Below are 22,499 nucleotides of genomic sequence, written 5' to 3' on the forward strand. Positions count from 1 at the left end.
TCATTCAAAATGATCATTGTGGAGAAATAAAATTACTGAATAAAATTAATTGATGTAATTCGATAACGAAAGAAAGAAAATAGAAACGGTGATACGAATTGCGAATTTGATTCCAAACCAAATATAGCACAAATATCACAAAACACAATGATAACTATTTCTTATACAACGCGTGGTATCTAAGCTGTTCATATATAGCGTCTACCGTATGCATCCACAATACGCGCATGTGTGACACTGTGTTATTATATCTTCTCTCTTCGTTTTATCTTTCATCTCTCTCGTGTAACGTAATGTGCTTAATAAACGTGACGCGTCTCCAAATTTTATATCTTTCTTCTCTCTCATGTAACAAAATGTGCCATGCTATTTATTGTTTCGACATTTACTTTGTAGTAAGACATCATTATACTATGAATAAAATGATTGTTTTAACTACTTGAGTATTATATTTTCACGACTAGTTTCGGAAGCTACAGATGCTTCCATCTACGGGTTTGAATTAAAATTGTTGTTTAAATTTGTGGCATCTTTTTAAACTAGTCGTAACAATATAATACTGAACTGGTATTAAACAAATTTATTAATAATTTTAATGTACCTAATAAACGTGACGCGTCCTTGAAAATTCACTCTCAATTTTCGTCTAATTATCGATTATCGAAACGCCGCCTAAGAAGTTTTGCTTCAAACATTAACTTCTGTGTGTTTTGTCTTTTAACAAATATTTTTCTTCCTACAAAATTGTCTAGATTAAGTTACAATAATTACGGAGAAAGAAATAGCAGACAATGTTACAGGATACCGCAGGAAGAGGAATAAGTTGAATACCGAACTAATTCGCTATTTGTATCGATCCGGCAGAACATTTTCAGAGCAGCTATTCGAAATATAATCATATTTGTATTCTCATATCCCGAAAATGTTGTGATATGCCAATTAATATAAAATTATGTTTTTTTTTAATTTCACTGTCACTGGTCAAATAAAATAAATGTGGAAGAAACAAAATACTCGTTATTTTACTACATAAAATTTATTTGTATTTTTCTATTTTTTTTTAAATAAAAATTAGACAATTGTACATATAAGACAACTTTTAAAGTTTATAAATGAGAACACCACTAGCACCTAGAACTTTGTACCAATGTTCTCAACGGGTGTAAATACCATCATTTTTGTTCTTTCACCTGTTCAAATCATCCGTAGTTCTCGAAAGAAGTGGCTTTTACATTAATAATTTCAAAAAGTCCTCTTTTTAAGTATTTTAATTATTTACTCTCTGATACGTGTGGTGTTGTTTTCTCTCTGCCTACCCCTGCAGGGAGGTGGCGTGGTGGTACGCTAGTTTAATTTTTAATTTACTCGTTAATTTACTACGTTTTCGTGTTTTGATTATTTTCTTTCGAAATTGTAATCACAATAGGTGCTTGGCGCTGCACCACTTAGATAAACACTAGGTACTATATTTAAGGTGAACGAGAACGGAGTTGTATTGATAATGAGTCGGACGAATACCGAATTTCCACTCTGGTTTCCGCTATCCCACGATATCTTAAGAAGGGAAAAAGTTTAATATTAATAGCGCAAACTGGCCCTCCGATGCAAGGGCCATAACTTTTCATTAGGGTCCCGACCGCCGCGGCCACATAGCGTGTGAAGATACGAGAAGGTATATTTAAGGTTTTTGCCTTGATCGATTACGAAGCGTAGCTCAATACAGCGATGCTCAACCCTTCTGAGGTCCCTTATCAAGGAAGTCCAGAAAAATGTAACATTAATCAGGGTGAATAGATATATGAATATTAATAAATAAAAAATATTTTAATGAAAAGAGAAATATTTGTGTATTTATTATTTACAAAATTACTCGAATTTCATACTATTTCCGTGAGCCTAAGTGGCTCATTATTAGAAATAGGTATCAAATTGTGGTAGAGTGGGCTGGAAACGAGAAACTCTGACACAAGAGTTTCAGCAAGAGTCAGCACGTTTTTCTATCGTACTGGAGGTCCTGGGATCGATTCCCAGAGGGGGTCAGTAAATATAAGTATTTTTTTCACTCTAATATTTATATTTAATATTACCCTGGACTGGTATCTGAAGCGGAGAGCTGGTCACTTTACTTTCATGTGTTAACGATCAAGATAACACTGCGTTCAAATGATACAGTGCCCTACGCACCATCGGGTGCGGATGAGGGTTCGATGATGATGATGATGATGATGAATATTATTTATTAGATGTTTTACAAACCATATCGGATGCCTTACAATTGTATGTTTAATAAAGAATATTGGACTTTTTTTGTATTTTTTTGAATACATTCAAAGTCTTATTGAAAACCTTATCTGAAAACTTCAGTACACATCGCGCTCACAGACTATGACAGCGCGCCGCGCAGGCTTGCCAACTTGACGACTAACGCACTTGCTAGGCTTAAGAATACACAATGTGGTCAGGTATTCACACTGACGGTATATGTAGTCCAATGCTCCTATAATGTCACGGTATGTATGAGGAGATGTATGAACGTGGAAGAGGCGAAGAATGTTTGCGAAGACAAAGTAGTGTGGCGTTCTATTCTCTCTGCCTATCCCTTTGGGGAAGCGGCGTGATGGTTAGTTAGTTGGTCAGTTTTACGAATCCAAAAAAAATGCATAAATAATATTAAATGAATGATCAACAAATACTATTTTAGGTATGGTATATTTGATTATAACAATGTTATAGCTTTCGAAAACTGTTTCCAATACTTAGTGGGCCGCAGTTGCAAAAAGTTTGAGAAGCTCTGACACTGGTTTAAGTACGTAAGCCATCCGGAGTGTAGTGGCGTTATTGTATCACAAAGGAAAACGCGATAACCAACACACGTGTTTCCATATACTGTATTCATGAAACGGTAAAATAAAAACATTTTTAAAGTAAATAATAATTCCTATGGAAATTTAGAATTTTGTTGCTGGGACGCATACTCAAAATTTGCTATTTACGCAATCTCCACAATAGCTTTGTACGTTCCAATGAAATATTCATTTCAATCCGCGCAAAAATCTACAATCTGTTTCAATATTTTATATCCTTCACGTCCCCAATTTATTAATTTCTTTATTTCATCATATACATAATTACAATGGTGCTCTCCAGCATCATCCATTGCACAGGGAGGCGTCCCGCCCGACATCTTGGCCATGCTCCAGCCCAAGAAGACCGAGAAGGCGCAGCCGATTAATGACGTTTTTCTTTAACATCTGTATGAGCGCCTGTATAAGGTAGGCTTAGAGTTGAGTAGTAAGATATAAAAAGCACTTTTCTGTGCCTATATCAATTTTCTTATTTAGTTTTTAACCATATTACATAAGTCACGTTTATAATATTCCCGATAAGTAATTTCCATTACTCATTTTGGGACAGGAATTAGGGTTTACAAGACTGAAAAACAAATACGAAAGTAGCAAATAAGAAAACACAGGGCAAAATGTAAAATATAAAACAATAAAAGGTATAGTAAATAGGTGTATAGAAGAAATGACATAAAGAAAGAAGCATGTTTCAAAGAAAAAAATTATAAAATATAACCAATCACTAACACTATTCCAATGAAGTATTTTTTCAGTTCATTCATTTTTTATCCCTGACTGGCTCTATTTTAAATATGTACATATCGCTCACTCCTTTCAAGAACGTCATAAATCAAAAATCGTCAATTTTGAGTTGTGCATGTTTTCGGAATGCTTAGAAAATGTGTTATATCCCAGCAAAAGAGGCATATTTTTAACTTAATATTTACCCGCTACAGTGCAGAAAGTGTTGTTTTTGCATTTTGAAGAAAACGTTTTGTTTTTTTTTTTTTTTAAATAAACTAAATATTTTTCAAATGGAGAAAAAACCTTCACGTTTTACCTAAAAAGATCTGTTGCACAGAAAAAGTTCAATAACTGACTTGATATTTATTTTTAATACATTGTGTTATATTTTTAAACTTTAAAAACGTTCTCCTGAAAAATCAAGTTTTTTGATTTATGACGTTCTTGAAAGGAGTGAGCGATATGTCAGTCAGCTGGTCAATTTGGATATAGGCAATATATTGCAAGGACCTTACTCCACACTAAGTTATGTTTATCGGATCCACGTGTATTTTATTATGTCCTAATGTAGTATAATGATGAATTGTCTTCATTTTTTGACATCGTAACATACATAGATGAAGAAGAATGTAGAATCACTTAAATCAGCTATGACGGTCGTAAGCTCCGTAAATGCCTAGACTTCAATATTCTTCGTTTTGAATATTGAAAGCATTAACTTTCTGGATCATATTGATCTTTTATTTTGAGAAATAAATGACTTTGTCATTTGATCCACTCACATTTTTATTAACCAACTAGTTTTGGCAACAACCTGTTCCCCTCTTCAGGGTTTAATTTATGCCTTTAATTTAATTTATGAAACTAGTTGGTTGGTAAAAATGTGAGTGGATCAAAAAACAAAGTCATTTCATTTCTCAAAATAATATTTCAATATTCTACTTCATGTATGTCGAGATGTCAAAAAATAATATGAAAAATAACTCCTATGATTGGAGATAATCCATATTTATGAACAATTTGGACACACTCAAAATGATACAAATGATTTTTTTTTCGTTTAAAAATCGGTTTGGTGTTGCTGTGAGTAGTAGAGCACACACCCGCTTGGTGAGTCCGGCCCAGAGGGCGATATAAGCCGAAAATATGTTCACGGTGTTGAATTCATGGTTTTGCAATATTTCCTTTGTCGCTTGGAGACTTCTTGCGTGAAATATTTAAAAAGTTGGAATTGAAACGAGGGCATATAACTTTTCATAACTTCTACATCATTTTAAGAGGAGAGTCTTTGAATGTGGAAATTTAATTCACAACTCTTTGAGTGTGTCCCCAATTCTTATTCACAAGTTTGGATTTCTCCGCTTACAATTTTTTTTTATAATGGCTTTTAAACAAGATATCTATCGTAGGCTGCATTAAGTGATAACTTCGTAGACGTGTAATATTCACAATTCCACCCATGTAGACAACCACACTTCTCAAAATTTCGGGACTCCTTGATATATTGATCAATCTTATGACACTTTATGACAGGTTTTATTCAAACCTTTACTCCTCAGTGGAGGAAACCCTGATTTGTGAAAAAGTACTTGGACACACTCAAAATTTAAAATTTAATTTAATGTAAAATTTATTTGGTTGTTAACTAATTTTAAAGTTACCTAATTAACAACCAAATAAATTTTACATATAGTCCATTGTTTGATTCGACTTCCGTTAAACACGATTCGTCAATATCCAATTCGAACCCCGCCCACTCCTTTCATCCTACAAGTATATAAGTTGATTCGATTATAGGTCTAATTTTAATGTACGTTTAACCTCGGCTCGTAACGCATGTCTGTATTGAAAACTATAGTGCATGTTGGTCTTCGGGTCGACCAAAAATCGCATGTGTTAGACATTTTGTGTAGTTTTGAGTGTGTAAATGGTGCTATGGTGGTGAAGGGTAGTATTGTTTGCATGCTGTGTTAGTGATTGTCCTGACGAAGAGACGGGTACGTCTCGAAACCGGTAGACGTAAAAATCTCGGTGAGTGGTTATATACTAATTTTATTAACATTTTTGTAAAAAAATAAATAAGTAAATATATTAAATTATTAATATTGAATACGTTAGCATTATATCTTTTATATATAAGTATATACAATATATATATATATATATATATATATATATATATATATATATATATATATATATATATATATATATATATATATATATATATATATATATATATATATATATATATATATATATATATATATATATATATATATATATATATATATATATATATATATATATATATATATATATATATATATATATACATATATATATATATCTATATATATATATATATATATATATATATATATATATATATATATATATATAAATATATATATATATATATATAAATATATATATATATATATATATATATATATAAATATATATATATATATATATATATATATATTTATATATATATATATATATATATATATATATATATATATATATATATATATATATATATATATATATATATATATATATATATATATATGTATATATTTATATATATACATATATAAATATATATTTATTTAAACATAAATAATAATAATAAAAAATTCAATATCAGAATTTAAAATATCCATAAGTAAAAAATCTGACGTGCTACATTTTGTTGCTTTCGTTTTTTAATTCAGCTATGCAAAGTGCATAAAGATCAGATATTTTTATGCGATTTGCGAAATAAAAGTTGTAAATTGTTGGCCTGTGTAATTTATGACGAATGAGGAAAAAGAAAGAACTTAAGCTAGAGTACTTTAATCATTTTATGAGAGGAAAGAAATACCAAGTAAAAGGTATTATATTACAAGGCGGCTTGGAAGGTAAACCCAGCATAGGAAGAATACGTATATCCTGGATTAACTAGATGGGAGAGTGGTTCCACTGTAGCACTAAGTCTTTATTTAAAGCGACTGCAGATAAAGAATAAATTGGCAGGATGATTGCCAACCTTCAGCGTGGAGACGCACAATAAGAAGAAGAAAAGGTTTGAGGGTACCTACTTTAGCATGTAGACTCTTCCCTTAACTCATTCTTTATTTTAGTGTTACGTTTCGTACCTGTTCGTGAATAATACATTCTTGAATGATTTAACATACGGTAGGATTCCAATCACCGACCTCATATGCTTCACATTATTTTTTGACATCTCATCAAAGATGAGGAAGAATATGGAAGTCTGGGCATTTACGGGGCTGACGACCGTCATGGGTTGGTTTAAGTGATCACTTTACACACGTGATACATTCACAAATTCTACCCATTATTGACAACTACACTACTAAAATCCTTGGAAGTTCCATGTATATAATATAACCTATATTATATACATGGAACATATATATATATATATATATATATATATATATATATATATATATATATATATATATATATATATATATATATATATATATATATATATATATATATATATATATATATATATATATATATATATATATATATATATATATATATATATATATATACATATATACATATATGCATACATATATATATATATATATATATATATATATATATATATATATATATATATATATATATATATATATATATATATATATATATATATATATATACATATATACATATATGCATACATATATATATATATATATATATATATATATATATATATATATATATATATATATATATATATATATATATATATATATATATATATATATATATATATATAAAACAATTTCGAAACGTTGTCCTTGAATCACTAGAGACATCTATTGGTGAGATGAAATAAAGCTTTTTATTGAGCAGAAACTCTTATATTAGTATGTGATGACTCTTATATTAGTCTTTGATGAGATGTCAAAAAGTAATATGTCGTATATTGGCTGACAGATTATATTTTATAAATTGAAATAAAAAAGAGAATAAATTTATATTTAATTTTAGTTTTACTTAGTAAATAACACTTTCTTAAAATCATTTTCAAACACCCAATGACTCTTCATAAGCCCTGTAAATACCTAGACTTCCTTATTCTTCTTCATCGATGTTGAGATGTCGAAAAACCATTGAATTTCCTAATTCTGGAAATTTTATGGGTCTTCGGGATGAGGGGACATAACTTTGACACTAACGGTGACATCTCCTGGTAAGTTTATACTACTAGATGCTTTATTTAAACTCATACGCATTCTCGGAACTGTAGTTCTGATCTCTTTTTAAATCCTTAGAATGAAGTTTGTTAGAAATTCTAGTCATCCTTTGGGAGACGTTAAATCCAACATTTCCGAGTTGCGATGGAACCTCTATATGGTCATATATAACGTAGAAATATAAAATACAGTGAAACCTCTATCTATCGTTCATCGAATAATCGTTTTCCCGGATGTGTCGTTTATTTCCTCTACCCCAAATTAATTTCATACAAAAATATATCGCATCGATCGGTTCTATCCTCCATTTTACCGCATTCATTGTTTGAATTACGCTGCATATTTGATATAATTTGTTTGTTTTTTTTTCCATTTTTTTAAAAAGTCTCAATTTTGTTACATTTGACGACAATATTCCTATGTGTAGGATACAGACTATCGAAAGCTCGTGTGATGGATACAGCAGAAGAGGTCTGAAGATCTTTGGGTTCTGTTCAACTTTGTATTTTTTTAATAAATACATTTATTAACATCTAAAACTTGTATTCTTAAAATTTCAACTTACCAATGGTTATGCAGATTGGGAGGACGGTATCTTAACTCGATCGTATCTATTTGCGTATTGACTTCTTTATCCCGCATTCATTGTTTTCCCGCATTCATAGTTTATTCCAATAGGTCCCTTTAAAAACGATAGATAGAGGTTTCACTAAGTGATACAGTCAGTACTGCTGGCAGAAAGAATGTCAATCAGTTTGTTTTTTATTTTATTTAACTCCTATTCGTTCCCAATAGTGCAAAGCACACAACGTCGGTGTAAACTGTGCTATGGTAGTGTCGTGTAGTATTTTTCGAATGCTGGTATAGTGATTATCTCAATGAAAAGAAGGGTACTTGTCGATAAAGGTAGACTAAAATTTTAGTGAGTGGTTATATACTACGGAGGCGGACTATTTCGTAGACTTTTTTAGTTATCAAATATATTTCGAAGCATAGGATTGATCACCTCTCATTCGTATAATTACTTATCTAGTTGCCTTATTCATCTTAGTGTACGGATGGAGGTAAAAAATAACATAACTACTAAAGCAACCCCTTTTAAAGCTTTTGAAAGCTCTTCGAAAATCGAGAATTGACTGTAACGTTGAATTGTCAATGAGCCTGACTCGTTGAATAGCCCCTTACCCTAGTATGCTGGAACAGCCCGTAGTTAAACAAAAGTGAACCAACAGAGCAAATAGCAAATATTTAATTAAATAACATGCCCAACAATTGAAACGCCTGAAAAGTTAGAAATAATTTTTCCGCAGTGCGCTTCAAATTTGTGAATAACTTTTTACGGTAGGTAATCCTATTATCGGCCAAAATAAATTTCATCCCCTGTTACTGAGCCATTCACATATCGTAGTCATACAGGAGAGAGTGACCAACAAACAAAATATAAATAGTTCAGGAGGGCCATTTAAGTCACTTTTGTTTGGCAAGAAAATAAACATCAATGCAGTTTGTCATTTTTAACAAGTCAATATATTATACTTCCATGTTTAAAATTCTTTGGGATGTTTTTCAGGGCAATATTAAGCTAGTAAGATATCCAATAGTCAATGATCACGTTTTTGTAAAACAATGCACTTGGTCACTTTCTCCTGTATGACTACGGTATTTCGAACTACATAGATAATGGGAGGACAATTTTCATAAAAATTTTGAGCAAGTTAAATAATCTACACTTCGTGTTATTTACGATCAACATAACAATGAGTCGATACGATGCAGTATCCTATGCACCGTTGGGAGCGGATAAGGGTTGGAAAAATATTAACTAAAAAATAACATAAAATTTAACTCACAACATTTAGCGTGTTTCCAAATCCTTGTTCACAAATCTGGCTTTTAATTGTGAACACGGATTTGGACACATACAAAACGCTGTGAATAAAATAACTGGTCAAATTATAAACTACATAAAAAAATTAAACCATTTTTTCCAGAATGTTAAATTATTTTGTAAGAATCTTGCATATATTTAAAAATAAAAACGTCTCTGCTAAATAAAAAGCTAACTCAAAACAACTATAGACACTACCGCGAACTCACATATGAAGCGACGTGTGTATAAAGTGATCTCTTAGATCAGCTGATGCCAGGTTGTTAGTCTTTTAAATACCAAGACTTCCATATTCTTCTTCATCTATGTTAAGATATGAAAAATGTTTTAAAAAATTATTACAAATGTTCATTTATACTTAATTTACTAACTTACACGCCGCGAAAGAATAAAACACCACACCACTCTGGCTTCCCAAACATTATTCGTCTCTTCCACATTTATGCATCACCCCGTACACATACCCACTAATTATTCAGACTCCTTACCTGACCACTATCAAGCATTTAAAATACTTGATTATTCCAAGTTTTCCTCGGTCTTCCTCTGCTTTTATTACTAACCACATTAGCCTCATAAATTCGTTTTACTGTGTTTTGTTTTACTTTTTCGTTTACAGGATTTCTTTGGAAAAACTTTGTAAGAAAAAATAACTGACATATTTACTATGGATCTAAATTTAGAGCGGACTGTTGGATTTATTCAGTTTTAACAAATGCTGAAATGTGTTCATGAAATACCGGAAAAAGCGAATTTCTGAAAACATCGGCTTTATTTCACGTTATTCTATATATAATACAAAGTGATGAATCGTTTTTAGGTGAGAGAATTTAGCATGCGTATTTTATTTTCACAATAGTAAAGAAAACACAGCGCATTTGCATAATATGGAAATTTTCTCTGTGGAATACTCACCATACATATATAGAACCCCATAGATTAGGGTTGGTAAATTGATAATAATCAGGCCGGATTTACTACATGGGCTATTGAAGCTATAGAATATCTCTATAGAAGCTATACATTAAACTTATAATAGGCATAAAAGTAAAAGTATACATAAAAGTCTAAATGGTGAACGTTACACAAGTGTATAAAGTGATCGCTTAAGCCAGGCAAATTCCCGTTAATAACCTATCAAAATAACTGTCAAAATAACTATTACAATAACCGTATCAAAATAACGGTGCCAAATAACTACTAAAATAACCGTAAATAAAATAACAGAGTCTTAATAACTGTATCAAAATAACTATCAAAATAACCGTGGCAAAATAACTATTAAAATAACTGTATCAAAATAAAGTGATTAAAAACGGGACCAAAATAACTGTCAAAATAACTGTCAAAATAACCGTATAAAAATATAGTTTAAAATAACCGCTTCAAAATAACCGTTAAAAAAAGCCATCAAAATAAACGTTTTTAAATAACTGTATCAAAATAACCGTATCAAAATCACCGTTTTAAAATAACCGTATCAAAATAACTGTATCTAAACAACTATTAAAATAAATATCGAAATAACCAAATCAAAATAACCGCATTAAAATAAACGTATCAAAAAATCTGAATCAAAATAACAGTATCAAAATAACCGCGTCCAAAAAACTATATTAAATTGTCAAAATATGTAATCCTATCAAAAAGTCAAAACTACCAACAGCAAAAAAATTGACATGTCGTCTAATGTCTAATTCACCCTGTGTGTCGTATAGTAACAGTCTTAATGGGAGAACGCATACCTGCGCGAGTATCTTGTATTACCAGCAAGTGTTAAAGTAATCATGACGTCATGCAGTCTGGTCGGAAGGAGAACAAGTTCCAGTGAAGTTTGACGCGTTGTGGAAGTTTGCCCGTTGCAGGAGGCATTCTCCGTCGGAAGCGTTCAGATAACCTTCAGCCGAGTTTTCACGTCTGAGCTTTTAGCAAGAAACTTGCTAATGGAAACGAGCTTCCATTTGGTGATGAGGAACGTTATTCAAAGCGTGTATTTTGATAATAAACTTTCAAACCCCGGCGTTTCCAAAGTCTTATTTCATTTAAGAAAATAAACAAAAAATGTTTATTTAACTAATAGAATAATGGTAACAGGTTTCCCGTTGGGTTCGCTTTGGTAAGTCTTCAAACCGTTATCCGCACCCCAATGATGCATAGGGCACTGCACCATATAAACGCTGTGTTATCCTGATCTTGAAAGGTGATCAGCCCTCCGCTTCAGGTACTAATCCAGGGTAATAAATATTGAATAAATATTAGAATGAAAATGACGATCAATGACGGTCGTAAGCACCGAAAATGCGCAGGCTTCCATATTCTTCTTCATCTATGTTGAGATGTCAAAAAAATAATGTAAACAATTTCAGATGTTCCTTGAAGGCCATGAGAGATGGCGCATTTTCCTCAAGAGGTAATTCATATCAAAGTCTGGCAGCTCGTGCAGAAAAGTTTATAAAGTTCATATATAATAATGAGAGAAATTTATAAAGTTTCTTACAGCATGGAGTTGGCAAAAGAAAGATGAAAGTAGACTGCCTAAATTTTCAGTACACACTCTCCGTATAACAATGACAGTCAACCGCATTTTGGGCTTTGTAGAATATGTAGGTTTATACGGTAAGCATTCCACTCGCGACATTGGAGTCCTGGTTCCAGCCCTGATGTATTGAAGTGAAGCATGGAGTAGTCGAAAAAAGGATGAAAGTAGGCTGAATGCACTCGGAATGCGATCTCTCAGACGAATGTGCGGTAAGACGAAGTATGACAGACGTTCGAATGGTGAAATAAGAAAAAAATGCTAAGCTGAGATAAGCATTATCCATATAATTAAGATAGGTGTGATGAGATGGTTTGGACATGTGGAACGAATGAATGAGGAAAGAACGGCAAAACAAATTTATGTAATCTGAAAAAGGAGCAGAGGAAGACGGAGAAAAGCTGAAAGCGGTCAGGTTTGGAGTCGAAATAATCAACGGGTATGTATGAGGAGATGCATGAACCTGGAAGAGGCGAAGAATGTTTGCAAATACAGAGTGAGACGTTTTATTCTCTCTGCCTACCCCTGCGGGGAAACGGTGTGATGGTTAGTTGGTTATAGTTTATACATTTTTTAATAGACACCTGTCGACTACGAGCACTGTAATTTTGATGGAAAACTCCCTCGAGGGTATCCGTAGAATACTGTCAAATCGTGAATGTATCGTTGTATTCAGCTATAAATTGAAATTATAGGGGTAGCGACGCTGTTTTCAATTTTAAACTGTAATAGCAATAAATAATATTTAGCCTAACCTTCCCACACGTGATGTGACGCCACGTACACACTGCCACGTGTGCCAGCAGACCGTAGTGTGGCTAGCGTATATTTCGAACGTATTTTATGCATATGAAGAGTTTTATGTGTTTTTCTCCCAGCAAAAAGCAAATGCTGAGAAGTTCCTGATTGCGCCACAGTAGATTATCCCTCCTGTTCCTACCACAAATTATATATATATATATATATATATATATATATATATATATATATATATATATATATATATATATATATATATATATATATATATATATATATATATATATATATATATATATATATATATATATATATATATATATATATATATATATATATAAATATACATATATATATATATATATATATATATATATATATATATATATATATATATATATATATATATATATATATATATATATATATATACATATATATATATATGTATGTGCATGTAGCAGGGTTGTACCACGCAGTGAGATTATTTATTGATTCACAGTGTTCAAATTTTCAGTGTGTCCAAATACTTGTTCACAAATCTGGGTTTGTGAACAAGTATTTAGAAAGATAATTAAAAATGCTTAAATTATCACAAAATCACATAAGAAACTCATTAATCGTCATCCATAGCGATCTTTCTAAGGCATTGATTATTCTAAATAGTTAAACTTCTCGGTTATAACCCACACATCCTTGTATAATACAACGTTTTTAACCCCATTTCAATCAGATTCATTATAAAAAACAAGGATCTAAAGAAATCTTTGGAAATACATCACAAAACCTCACAACATATGGTCTCAAATTAATGGACCATTAATAATATACTACTAGAGTATAAATTTTCCGTCGAGATTTTCTTGTATGTTCGAAATTATTTCGTGCCTGAAAATTTACTGTTTATGAATAATAACCTCCAATGCAGGGGCGTGCCTTCCATATAGGCAGAAAAGCAGTGCCCCTCCAACTTACACTTACAAAAACGCAACCAGTACCTACCCTGCCTTACAAGTAGTACCAGCTTACCTTACTACCTACCTCTACTGCCTACCCTAGTTAGTAGTACCTAGCTTACCTTACCAACTACCTCTACAGCCTACCATAATTAATTCTCTGTGCACGTCACTACTCCAAAATATAATATAATAATAATAACCATATCCGCTCCCTAGGTGGAGCATATGGAGTCCACAAACTGTCTCCAGGCTTTTCTGTCGGCTGCCAGCTCCCTTGCATCCTCCCAAGTCAGATCCGCGTCGCGAAGTTCTGACGAGAACTGCCGACGAATTGTCAGCAATGGTCGTCCTGGGCGGCGCGAACCTGATGCCTTGTAAAAGAGGCAAGCTTGATTAAGGCTCTCAGGAGGCATGCGGAGTACGTGGCCAAGCCAACTGAATCGCCTTTTTTTGACGACAGTTGTGACCAGGATTTGCTGCGTCCTACGCCTTATCTCTTCATTCCTCACAAAGTCAAACCACCGCACGCCTAAGATTTTCCGCAAACACCTGTTCTCAAAGCTTAGTACACGGCTGCTTTGGGCCCTTGTAAGGTGCCATGTTTCACAGCCGTATAAGAGAACAGGAGCAATGCAGGCATTGTATAGGCGGCATTTGGTTTTCACCGAGTATAAATCCGATCTCCAGACAGCCTTCATACTGTTGAATGCGGACCCAGCGAGTCCTAATCGCACTCCCAGTTCCTTTTGAAGGCTGCCATTTTCAGTCGCGTACACTCCCAAGTACTTGAAACTCTCGACCCTTTCGATGCGCTGGTTGCTCAACGTCAAGGGTTGTTGGGCATCTAGGCATGAGCTGTTGCACAACACGTGGGTTTTTGCAACATTTATTGTAAGCCCCATGTGCGTAGAGTACCTATTTACCCTGTCGACGATCAATTGAAGACCCTCGACGGAGTCATCAATTAAAACAGCATCATCTGCGTACTCTAGGTCGCAGAGTTTCCGGGAGGGGGAGATGGATATACCTCGGTCAGATGGTAATGACTTTCGAAGAATGAAATCCATGAGGATGATGAAGAGAAACGGTGCAAGGACGCAGCCTTGTCTGACTCCGGTAGAGACCCCAAACCAATCCGTGACAACATCGTCAACTCTCATTCGGCATTCACTATTGAGGTGAAGGGACTTAATTAGCTCCACTAATTTCGCAGGCACCCCATAAGCTTCTAGTACTTTCCAGAGTGTGGGCCTGTGCGGACTATCAAACGCTTTCTCATAGTCTACAAAACACATCGCCAGAGAACTGTTAAATTCCTGGCTCTGCTGTAGAATGTGGCGAATATTATGGATTTGATCCGCACAGGACCTGCCAGGCAGAAACCCTGCCTGGTTTTCTCTGAGCACCTGCATAATGGGGGCTCGGATTCTCTGCAAGATCACGTGGGCAAGCACCTTCCCAGGTACGCTGAGTAGCGTAATGCCGCGGTAGTTGTCACAGTTGAGTGGATCACCCTTCTTATGTAACACGGTAATCTCCCCATTTACCCAGTCTCTAGGGCATCGCTCTTCTTCCCACACACTGGACATTAATTGGTGTAAAGGGCCAATAATGCCAGTAACGCTGCATTTCAAGAATTCCGGGTGGATACCATCAACACCAGGGGCAGTCCCATTTTTCAATTTCGACACGGCAGCTATAATTTCTGCCTGTGTCGGTGGACCATCAGGTATGGCGACCGCCCGCGGAATGCTTGACGCAGCCTCCGTGGGAATATCGAGGATGATTGGAGGAGGAGGGCGATTCAAGACCCTGTGGAAATGATCACGCCATATTTCCTTTACACGATCCGCGTCAGATTCGGTAACTCCATTTGTGTTTTTCACAGCTCCAGGGGTTACCGAATTCTTTCCGCAGATCTTCCTTGTTATTTGGAATAATTTCCGCGTGTCATTTCCTTGGGCAGCATGTTCCGCCGTTACAATAAGAGAATCGAGATGACGGCGCTTATCGAGTCTGCATGATCGTTTGACTATACGATCTTGGCGCCTGTAGTCATCTCTGAGGGTGTCCAGTTGGTAGGGGTCACTTTCACTGTCCCTCAGTGCTTTTAAGTGAGCGCGCTCAGCCATCTTTCCCCAGGTCTCATCTGACATCCAATGGGGTCTTTCTCCTATCCTGGGGCCAAGAACCTCATTGGCGGAAGAGTTGAGAGCCGATTTGAGACTAGCCCACTGTGCCTCAATCGAGTCAACATTAATGGGCTGAGGATCGATGTCTTGCTGGACACGTTGTCCGACCGTTTCCTCGAATCTCAATCTTATTTCGGCACTCTTCAACTCCAAAATATAATATTTATAAAGCGTAATATAATTACTAGGGGATCTCTGCGCAGTATTTTCATAAATACTTATTCAGGCTGAAACTCTTCACTAACGAATGATATATTTATTTAAAATATTTTTTTAAATAGATTACTGTGATTCAGATTAATAACGTAGCAATATAAAACACTCATCATTTTCAAAATATTTTGAAGTCTTAATTTTCATCCATACATTTGATTAGAAAAATTAAAACTTATCAAAATCGGTACATTAATTAAATTTGTTTCACATAGTCGCATCATTCGTAAGTAAAGAGTTTACGACAAAAGAAATAAGTATGTATGAAAATAAATCATTGCGTTTCTTTTGAACATAAACATTCCTTTCCCTTAAATTCTTCACATACGTTAATCTAAATTCCAAATATTCGAGGTAACCCTTAAATTTAACGTAGTAATTCCTCAAAAATTAAAAGTAAAATATTTCAACACACGTATTTCGCTGTTTATATTTTTTCACATATTTCACTTAAATGCTAAAATACTCGTATGTCAAAATAATAATAAAAAGTTGAACTTACGTACACCAAAAAAATATTTTGCTTTTAACGGATCAACGTAAAATGATGAAAGAAAATAATCCAAGGAGCATTCGTTGTCCTCAGATTTATAACATCTAAACTTATATATTTTTCAAACGTACGTTTTTTTCTTAACAGTTTTTTCTTCATTTTTTCCAGTAGTCAATGAAATAAATAAAAATATGCAAGTGAAATAAATACAAAAACAATAAGTCATTTGTTTTTTTACTTTAGTATAAAAATATATAAGTTTATTAATGTAACATATATTTATTAATATAATAGGGGTCGTCCGTTCTCTTAATATATTTAAAGCGTTGTTCTAGTTTTGATTGAGCATTAAAAATATTTCAGGAAGAATTCTATGTTTTAAAGCTGATCGTGTGTTTCATAAATCATTTTATATAACTTTAAATAAAATTACATCCAAAATGTACAATGAGCGTTAGTTGATAAATTAAATACGAAAAATACTTAAGGAACATTCGGTACAGTCTTTGAAAAATAAATATCACATAAATCTTATACTAATTTTCTGAAAAGATGCTTGTAAATTATGAAAAGGAGCATTCGTTGTTTTTAATGTTCTTACAAAATATCAGTGGAAAATGGTTCAGGGAGCATTCGTTGTTTTAAATGTCATACATAATATCATTAAAAAATGGTTCAGGGAGCATTCGTTGTTTTAAATGTCATACATAATATCATTAAAAAATGGTTCAGGGAGCATTCGTTGTTTTAAATGTCATACATAATATCATTATAAAATGGTTCAGGGAGCATTCGTTGTTTTAAATATCATACATAATATCATTAAAAACGGTTCAGGGAGCACTCGTTGTTTTAAATGTCATACATAATATCATTAAAAAACGGTTCAGGAAGCATTCGTTGTTTGAAATGTCATACATAATATCATTAAAAAATGGTTCAGGGAGCATTCGTTGTTATAAATATCAGTGTAAAATGGTTCAGGAAGCATTCGTTGTTATAAATATCAGTGTAAACTGGTTCAGGGAGCATTCGTTGTCGCGAGATTGGTAGTGAAGCGGGGAGAGGAGAGGAGGGTGGTACTCACACGGAGAAGTGGTAGATGAAGCACCGCCAGCCGACCGGGCGCTCCAGGAAGTTGTAGACCTGGCCCTGGAAGGTGGCCCGGCCCGCGTGCCGGCGCTGCTTCCGCACGAGGTAGCGCCCCGCCGCGCCCCACTCGCGGGGCTGCTCCAACAGGAGGGCCGCTGCAAAATATTTATTAATTTATTTATTTAAACTTCGTGTATAGAAAAGAAATAAGTATGTTGGCGGGCTAATTGCTAAAAAGCAATATCTTTCAAACAATCAAAAACAGACTAGTGATATTGGTCAAAATGTTTGATACCATATATCGTAGTCGTACAGGAGAAAGCGACCAACTAACAAAACGTAAAATGTTCAGGAGGGCCATTTCAGTGACTTTTGCTTGGCAATAAAATAAAAATCAATGCAGTCATTTTTAACAATTCAATATATTATACTTCCAAGTTTAAAATCCTTTGGGATTTTTCCCAGGGCAAAATTAAGCTAGTAAGATATCGAATAGTCAATGATCAAAATTTTGTAAAAAAATACACTTGGTCACTTTCTCCTGTATGACTACGATATATCTGTTTGCTATCAGAGTGTAGATAGTGCTTGAACATTTAATTATAAATACAAAACATAAATTACAAGTTGATGATAATGAGGAAGGTAAAGGAAAAAAGAGAGTTTAGGGAAGGAGGTAGAGGGAAAAACTAAGGGAGGAGGTTTGATGGACAGTTAGGAATCTAATGATAGATAGTAATGAAGAAAGAAGATGAATTTTTTACAAGGAGAGGTAATTCATTCCATAGTCTAGCCGCTTGGACAGAGATGGAAAATAACTGAAAACAAAAAAAAACAAAAAAAGTTATGAAAAATCACATTTTAAGAGTATTTTATTCATTTTTAATTGATGTTTTACCTAGTAAATACCACTATTTCTTAAAATCTACTGTGACACGTGTTTCGATGCATTCCGCATCATTTTCAAACACCGGAATGTGCGAATGCATCGAAACACGTGTCACAGTAGATTTTAAGAAATAGTGGTATTTACTAAGTAAAACATTAATTAAAAATGGATAGATTTTACCACAAAGTGACTGCCGAATCAATTAATGAAAGTATTTTATTCATTTCTTCAACATGGTAGTAGTTTTCAAAGTATTTAAAATTTAATTAAAATTTATTAAAACGAAAAGCCACACACTTTGGTCACATATTCCGTGGAAAAAAATATTTCCTTCCACAGTTTTTAGTAGGGGGAAAGGTTGAGGGCAGACGGGACTATGTTAATATCAACAATTTCAAAAACTTTTTTTTTTACAAGATAATAATAGGTTAATTAGATTTATAGTATTTAAAGTGATCAATTACTTCAATCTATGACGATTCGTGTACACTGTTAATACTCAGATTCCAATGTTCAATATTCCCATCTTAAAAGACTTCTTTATCTCTGTTAAGATATAAAATATCGATATATTTAAAAATTAAGTGAAGTAAATTCAGACTATGTGAACAAGAACTAGAACACACAAAATATTATTTCAATTTTCACTTCTAATATCTTCATATTCCTTTCTCCTATTTTCATTTTTGATGTTCTCATCCATGTTTTTCTAGTCGTTCCCTCATCTTTCACCCTCTTGCCAATTCTGCGCCAGCACTAAAGCTGGCTTACTTTAAGTACAGATTATTCGAGGCGCAAACCAATTTTCTTAGTTTTGATGAAATGCAATAGATGGCAGTACTTATCTTAATTTGTTTATTATTATAAGTTATATTGAATTATTTATTTAATTACATATTTCAAAAATTATTTTGCTCGAGATATTTATATCGCGAGTAAAATAATATTTGAAATAATTTAATAAATAAGTAAATATAACTAAAAAAAACATTTATTTTATATAAACATTTTAAACATTAATTTTGATTAATGCTTTTTTTTTCTTAATTATGTCTTTGCATATTTGATTAAGAATGGCAAAGATACTTATTTTTCGTTGATTAAATTTGTTTGAGAATAACAAAAAACAAGTATTTTTCCCTGTTTCAAATTTAAACGCACGGTGGTCAGGAATCAAGATGGCAGAACTGATCACCTTGTATTATATTTTTTCATTCTTTGTTCAACTTTATTTAACTTGTTTTATTCAGTAAATAATAATAGTGTGAACAATAAAATGTGACACGTGTTTCGGTGAATTCAACATCATAACATTTGTGAAATCCTTAAAATTCGCATTTGAGATTTGTATACTCGGGACGAAGGATGAAGTAGGTAAAGACACTGAAAACTAAACATCACACCACTTCCCTGCAGCGGTAGGCAAAGAAAATAGATCACCAAACCAATATGACTTTGCAAAAAATCTTCTTCTCTTTCATAAATATATTTGTTCCCCTGTAATATTTTTTTAATAAACAACATGATACTATAAACAAAAACAAAAAAATCCCTCTCCAAGCACAAGAGCTCAGTCTCTTTTTTAGAGAGGCTCAGCGCAACTAAATTAAAAGATTGTATTAAGAAGAAATGTATAGAAATTGTCAAAAAAATGTAACATTATTTAATAAAAATAAATAAATAAATATTCGAATATGTACAAATTCGCAGGTTACTCCAACTCTTATCCTTGTTTTAAGAAATTGACATTTCTAGTATTACATGCCTAGTTTTGCTCGGCCTTCCCCTGCTTCAATTTCCAACTACGAAAATGTAAAATTAAATCCGAGAAACTCAGATTTGTGAACAAGGATTTGCATAATGTTGTGAAAGAACATATGTGTTGAAAACCATTTTAGCTGGGTTTGGAATCAAGTCCCCCTAATATTCAAGTTATAAATAGCTAAATCTGAGGCTTGGAAAAGTTTGTCTTCCAAATATTGACTTAACCACCCTATTTCTAATACATGACATAATTTCTTGTGAAATGTTTTTGATTAATGATTGTCATGAAAAAAGTTTTGAAGAATAATTATTTATACTGGGTTTGTTAACTATTCCTAACCACCCTGTACCGTATAGTTACTAAATAATGGATGGGCCAAAAGCTGAAGGCGCTGCTGATGGATTAAACGATAATACAGTTATCTTGCAGTAAGAATAAATATAATTTATTCATGGATTTTATACGGAAATTTTGCTTTCAACTTATACGAACCAGTTAAGCGGTGAATTAAGACAAATAATACCTACCCATTTATTAAAAATCTTAAATTAAGCATTGTTTCCATTTAATTACTATATGATGTAAAAAAATGAAGAATAACAAATAATTTTCAACAAAAAAATGCTGATATCCTTACATAATCATATTTAATAAAAAAAAACTCTACTGAGGTAAAAATATGGAAGTTTGGTAATTTACAGGGCAATATTTATTTATAACAGGTAGTGTAATACAGTGTCCACTTCCGTGGTGTAATGTTTAGCGTGTTTGGCTACCGTGCTGGAGGTCCCGGGTTCGATTCCCAGGGGAGGCGGGGTGAAAATAAATATTATTGATTTTACACTCTAATATTTACTTAATATTACCCTGGACTGGTCCCTGAATAGCAGAAGTAATCGCCTTGCCTTCATGTATGTAATCAAGAGAACACTGCGAAAATAAAATGCAGTGCCCTATGCACCATTGAGTGCGGATAAGGGTTAGAAGAAGAAGGTTTTTTTTATAAATACCTCAAAATTAGGCAAAAAGGTAATCTATTTATTGTAACTGCAGACAGTTGGTAGAATTCCAAATTGAATTGTTGGGTAATACATTCAAAATAAAACAAGGTTTTTGTTGGATTGAATTCTACGTTTATTTATGTATATCTTAATACGTGACGCGTTTCGTCTTTTTAGGACATTATCAAACACTCCTAATTGTGTTTGATAATGTCCTAAGAAGACGAAACGCGTCACGTATTAAAATATACATAAATACATGTAGAATTCAATCCAACAAAAACCTTGTTTTATTTTGGATATATTACCCAACACCTCAAAATTTGACCAAAAGGTAATCGTTTATATCAGCCGCAGGTTACGGAGTGTAGGGAGTGTGTAGATGGGTCGGCTCTTATTATTAATTCAGGCATTTTCCCTCCTTCCTAATTTTCGTTTATTGTGGACTGTATCTAGGGGTTGGATCTCTCGCCGGTCGGTGGTCGCGTGCGTGCGCGGGGCTATCTGGCCCGCGGATCTAGCAGCAAGACGGCAGCTACTTACATACTTCGCGCTTCAACCCACCATACAAACTTATTTCATTCTAAATAGTTATATGTACTCGTCTTCTGACTCAATCAATTTCTCGTGGTTTTCTAAGGTTTTACATTGAAAAGTTTGAAGAAAAAAGAGTAAAAAAATACGAAAATCATAATAAATAAGAGTTTTCATAATTTCGCGGAGCACTCGCAACAAGGTCGCGGAGCACCGGTTAAGAACCACTGCAGTAGATAAAGGATTGTAATGACAGAAGGTCCTTGCGTGCCAGTAAGCCGTCGAAACTAATTCAATGGCGTTTCGGTTTCCTTTCGCTACGCATTATTAATTACGACAATTGTTTGAACCTTTTC

At 33.2% G+C, this 22,499-nt stretch overlaps 1 protein-coding gene across 1 annotated transcript in view; it reads right to left on the reverse strand.

Annotated features, from left to right (window-relative positions):
- LOC148301015 (potassium voltage-gated channel subfamily KQT member 1-like) overlaps nt 1-22,499 on the reverse strand; it is a 140,627-nt gene that overhangs the window by 115,238 nt on the left and 2,890 nt on the right. The window contains exon 2 of the mRNA XM_088273926.1: nt 17,950-18,109. Coding sequence (XP_088130052.1) covers nt 17,950-18,109 — 160 coding nt within the window. The remainder of the gene's footprint in view (nt 1-17,949; nt 18,110-22,499) is intronic.

The sequence above is a fragment of the Brachycentrus maculatus genome, unplaced genomic scaffold (assembly GCF_059751285.1).
Source record: "Brachycentrus maculatus isolate JH-2025_06_01 unplaced genomic scaffold, ASM5975128v1 h1tg000620l, whole genome shotgun sequence".
Lineage (NCBI taxonomy): Eukaryota > Metazoa > Arthropoda > Insecta > Trichoptera > Brachycentridae > Brachycentrus > Brachycentrus maculatus.